We start from the raw sequence: 4,731 nt of genomic DNA, 5'->3' as shown, positions 1-4,731 counted from the left end.
AAAAAAAAAAAAAAAAAAAAAAAAAAAAAAAAAAAAAAAAAAAAAAAAAAAAAAAAAAAAAAAAAAAAAAAAAAAAAAGAGAACTAATTGCAGTCTTAGGCCCAAGTAAAAGAAGAAGCATATATGGGCTTCGGAAAACAACTAATGGGCTTTTACTAAACAATAGTCCATAAGCAAAGTCTTCCCAATTAATGACACGAGGTTTGTTGCTTTCTTAATTTCCTTTTTCTTTTTTCTTTTTTTTGTTAAAGATTTTGATTTCCCTATGCTAATTATTATAAGGTTAATTAATTTCGTATTTAATTTCAAATCTTTGATATTTGTCCGCGAAATAATTTCAATAAAAATGTGTGGTTCTAATAGCTTAGCGAGACGAAGAAGCTACAACTACTGCGATACATCGTTAATAACATCTGATATTGAACTGCTTTGATCTCTCACTCTCTCGTGCGACGATGGCTCGCTTAGTCTTTTCATTAAACCTTCCATCGAGTCATGGATTCAATCTCAGTCCTCGAAATCATCCATCTTTATTCCTTACCCAAACACGATTTCGTGCTCTTCGTTGCCAACCAAACCCAGATTCTTCCGAACCCCAGGTTCAATTTTCGATTTTTTCTCGAATGGGTCGACAGCGAATTTGCTAAAGGTCTTTGCTTTTTTTCCTGATTCAGGAGAAATTGATAGTGGATAATGGTGAAAACTCTGCTGCGTCGAAGGAAGTAGAATCATCTTCTTCTTCGTCGTCTTCTCCGGGGTTCCCTGAAACACCCAATAAGGATATCAATAGAAGAGTCGCGGCTGTTACCGTAATCGCGGCTTTGTCTTTATTTGTATCGACAAGGCTCGATTTTGGGATTTCTTTGAAGGATTTAACCGCTTCAGCGTTGCCTTACGAGGAGGTTTTTTTTCTTTCTTTTTCTCTTGGATTCTTCTTCATCTTTGTTTTTTGATCTCATAGAATGATTTTATACGACTGCTTAATGATTTTTTTGTGAATGGATATTGTTAGGCTTTGTCGAATGGGAAGCCGACAGTGGTAGAGTTCTACGCAGATTGGTGTGAGGTTTGTCGAGAACTAGCCCCTGATGTTTACAAAATCGAGCAGCAATACAAGTAATGGTCTTTTATGTCTGTTTTTCATCGCAATTTCCTTTAAATTGAAGCCTTTACATATAGATGAAAGACAAGCTAGAGCTTTCTAGTTGCAGGATGGATCCATTAATCTTGTCTTAGTTTATTAATTTGAGAACTTGTTTGGGTATTAAGATGAGCAAGGTAGATCTTTGATATATGTAGAAGCTAATGAACAAGCTAGGTGTTGTAGGTGAAACCTAATCTTGTGTTGGTTTAATGGATTAAGGAACTTCGTTAAGATTGGATTGGCTATATAGATAGATGGTAATGAACAAACTAGAGCTTTCAAGATTCCAGTTACAGAAGCAAATCATTAATCTCCTGTTTTTTTAATCATTAATGGAATATAGGGATTTTTAGACACTATTTTATTTGGAAGGGTTTTTTTTTGTGTGTGTTAATGTCAAGTGGTGTTGTGGTTTGCAGGGACAAAGTTAACTTTGTGATGCTTAATGTGGACAATACGAAATGGGAGCAAGAGTTGGATGAGTTTGGTGTTGAGGGTATTCCTCATTTCGCCTTCCTCGATAGAAAAGGGAACGAGGAAGGTAATGTGGTCGGGAGGCTCCCAAGACAGTATTTAGTTGAGAATGTGAATGCGCTTGCAGCCGGCAAGCAATCGATTCCTCATGCCAGAGCCGTGGGACAGTACTCAAGCGCTGAGGCTCGTAAGGTTCATCAGGTTACTGATCCCTTAAGCCATGGATAGAGAAGCGTGATAGTTGTTGTTTCTAACTCTATAGTGCACACAAGAAGTAGACAGGATGGGAAAATTGGTTAAGGAGCAAATGTTTCAGATTGATCAAAAGAATCCCATTGGAACTATAAATGTTAAAATGTTTGGTTTGGGGTTGATATCGGTTTATCCTGGTTTGACATTGCTTGTCTCTTATGCCACCAATTTCAACTCAATTCTATTGTATCAATTTCTCTCTCACCTCAAGCTGCTCACACGAAGTACATAAATCAAAAGTTCAAACAACATGAGAAAATCTTTAGAGATAATACAACAGATTCGTTTTGAAGACACAGTTCCTTCAATATCTAATCTGAATCCGAAGATTCGAAAAACTGAGGATTGAGCTCAGACACCATTTTTGACAGATTCTCCCTCATTTCCTGCAATTCTTCTCTCCCAAATCCCCATGACCTAACCACATCTGATCCCATGGCTCCCCATTGGATCCCAAGTTTCTCTAAATGCCCCATTCTACTCTCCAAAAAGGGCAATATCGCACTCGAGGATCTCCACCTTGTTGCTACTGGTATGGAGTGAACATCCAGTGAGCCTCTGTACAGAGAATCCGACACCGGACTGCTCAATATCTCACCTTTTATCCCAACAAGGTTTCCAAATATAGAAGGAAACGGTAATGGTACTGGAAGAGGACAACGTGAAACAGATAGATTGCAAAACAACGGCTTTGTTTTGGTTATTGCATGCTCGTAAGATGCATCAACCGCATTCTTGACTTCTGAAACCAATGCTTCTTTGTCTTCTGATCTAAGAGCTCCAAGTATACACATTGACTCAACCGCTTGATTGTCTTCTACATCTTCATTTACTTCTGGCGTTAACGCCTTCAAATTCGTTAAAAGGGTGTTCTCTAATTGCTTCCCTGCTAATGTAGGAGCTGGCATTGCAGAATCTAAAATCGCCACTATGTTTTGTCTACCACGTCCCGTTAAAAGCTGTACAAGTGTATTAACATCCATAGAATTTGATACTTCACTTGAATCCGAGCTAGTGGGTTGCATTCGGAAAGGGATTGTGCTTGCATGTAGAGCAGCGGCGTACACTGCACTGCTCCGATAAGGTTTCTCATCACCGAGGTTAAGAAATTTAGATGCTTTACCTTTAAAAAATCAACACAAGAGATAAACAAGACAAACCAAATCATTAGTTGCATTGGGAGAAAATCAAAATATTTATGTTTTGATAAGAGTTAGGATGTTGCGTACTTCCAGTCAAGGATGGTAAACCGATTGGAGTGAAGAGTTTACACAAGGATGAGAGTCGAGAAAACGATATTGCATCGTGAAGCTTGTTTGAAACTGTCTTTTTCGGGCTCATCTGTGACATTGGACTCCTTACAGAATATAACAATACAGGTACGTTCGTGTACTCATCTGCCATGTTCTCTAGGAAATCTGCTGCTACAGCGGCAAACCCTCCCGAATCATCCACAAGGAACTTAATACCCTGAATATGATCACACTCTTCCACGAAAAAGCGGAGCCTGTCGCATATTTCCTCTCCCCGTGAAGCCTCAGAGAAAACGTCTTTACCAATTCCATAGTTGTTGAAATCCTTAGAGTCCATCCATAAACCGTTCAACTCGTCTAGACTTTGAGGATGATAATGGGATTTGGAAAAGTCAGTCCAACATTCAACTTCCTCATCTAAGGATCCAACAATATCTTTGTCCTCAATCTCTTTCCCTACTTTCTGTTCTTCCTCATACAAACTTTTCAGAAACAATTTCCTCTTTCGAGGTTCTGATCTCTGAGTATCAACATCTCCAAACCTACAAGATACATAATGGATATTCAACTTATGCAAACTTGGAGATTCGATCATATCACCCAAGTAAGAGAACAAGCCTTTTGATCTAACTCAATTAAACAGCACTAAGATTCAATTTCCCTAAACACCATGTGCAGGAAATATCTACCAACGCAGAAATTTTTTAGCAATTCTGACCAGGTTGTTGAAGAATCTGATCTTGATGATGAACCTTCGTTGTAGAGGGTACCACGTGAGCTCATGGTGCCAAGTGACCCTAAAAAGACGAAAAAATTTCAGATGTAAACATATAACCACCATTATGTATATTTCAAAACCAGAATCTTGCTTGTTCTAAGTTCATTGGAGTACTGTACACTGATCATAAAACAGAAACCTAAATTCTGTAGCTAGTCTGAAACTGGAAACACATGAAAGTCTTTGCCAAAGCAAAATCTTCTAATTGGAAAGATAAAGCTAAGATTAATACCTTTCAAGTTGACTGAAACCAGACGAGGAGTGTATGTAGCAACCCCCTGTATAAAAAAATTCCACCACACAAATGAAAATGGTTGAGATTTACAAAAAAGAAGTGAGTTTGATCAAAGTCAAAACGAAATCTCTGACCTGCTGAGTCTCACCGGAGCGGTAGAGAACGTCCATGTTGAGATTATGGTTCCGAAAGATTGGATCGCTTCCTGGGTCACTCGCCAATCCGAGCAGTTCATCCTACATTTTCAAGCATAAAGTCCTCAACTTTAGCACAAAAAGACCAAGACTTTTGTAATGAAAATCAGAGACACAAAACAAAACCCAGAAACCCATTTAAACTAAAATCCGAGCAGAGAGAGAATCATTGTTCGGTGTTTTTGCTTCTAACCTGGAAATTCCAAAAGTGGGAGCCGACGAAGTTTGCGAATTCACCAACTTGAATCGTAACGATTTCTCTCATGGTTCTTTAAATTGGGTAGACTTGGAAAGAAACTAACAAAAAAGGTCGATTCTTAGCTCAGGGCCGGCGTAAGAGCTCCGGTGATTGCTTAAACCATTCACTTCAATGTCGCCGAGCCCTTTTGATTCGAAAAGCG

At 38.6% G+C, this 4,731-nt stretch overlaps 2 protein-coding genes across 2 annotated transcripts; one reads left to right on the top strand and one right to left on the bottom strand.

Annotated features, from left to right (window-relative positions):
* Window positions 376-2,063, top strand: LOC104721078 (thioredoxin-like protein HCF164, chloroplastic). Its single transcript, XM_010438986.2, has 4 exons — window positions 376-599; window positions 675-902; window positions 1,013-1,116; window positions 1,564-2,063. Exons 1-4 carry the CDS (start codon window positions 456-458, stop codon window positions 1,844-1,846), a joined length of 759 nt encoding a protein of 252 aa, XP_010437288.1. The 5' UTR covers window positions 376-455; the 3' UTR covers window positions 1,847-2,063.
* LOC104721079 (protein misato homolog 1-like) lies at window positions 2,039-4,725 on the bottom strand. The gene is made up of 6 exons (XM_010438987.2): window positions 4,524-4,725; window positions 4,271-4,372; window positions 4,134-4,179; window positions 3,842-3,920; window positions 3,100-3,665; window positions 2,039-2,993 (listed from the first exon to the last, which is right to left on the bottom strand). The coding sequence occupies exons 1-6, from the start codon at window positions 4,593-4,595 to the stop codon at window positions 2,182-2,184; spliced, it is 1,677 nt and encodes a 558-aa protein (XP_010437289.1). The 5' UTR covers window positions 4,596-4,725; the 3' UTR covers window positions 2,039-2,181.

This window comes from Camelina sativa, chromosome 11, assembly GCF_000633955.1.
Source record: "Camelina sativa cultivar DH55 chromosome 11, Cs, whole genome shotgun sequence".
Taxonomy (NCBI): Eukaryota; Viridiplantae; Streptophyta; class Magnoliopsida; order Brassicales; family Brassicaceae; genus Camelina; species Camelina sativa.
This window is presented reverse-complemented; position numbering and strand designations above follow the sequence as displayed.

Coding starts and splice junctions, on each gene's coding strand:
- LOC104721078 (XM_010438986.2), top strand. CDS start 456: ATGGCTCGCTTAGTCTTTTCATTAAACCTTCCATCGAGTCATGGATTC. Junction 903..1,012: donor CAGCGTTGCCTTACGAGGAG/GTTTTTTTTCTT, acceptor GGATATTGTTAG/GCTTTGTCGAATGGGAAGCC. Junction 1,117..1,563: donor AAAATCGAGCAGCAATACAA/GTAATGGTCTTT, acceptor TGTGGTTTGCAG/GGACAAAGTTAACTTTGTGA.
- LOC104721079 (XM_010438987.2), bottom strand. CDS start 4,595: ATGAGAGAAATCGTTACGATTCAAGTTGGTGAATTCGCAAACTTCGTC. Junction 4,373..4,523: donor CCCACTTTTGGAATTTCCAG/GTTAGAAGCAAA, acceptor TTGAAAATGTAG/GATGAACTGCTCGGATTGGC. Junction 3,921..4,133: donor GGTTTCAGTCAACTTGAAAG/GTATTAATCTTA, acceptor TCGTCTTTTTAG/GGTCACTTGGCACCATGAGC.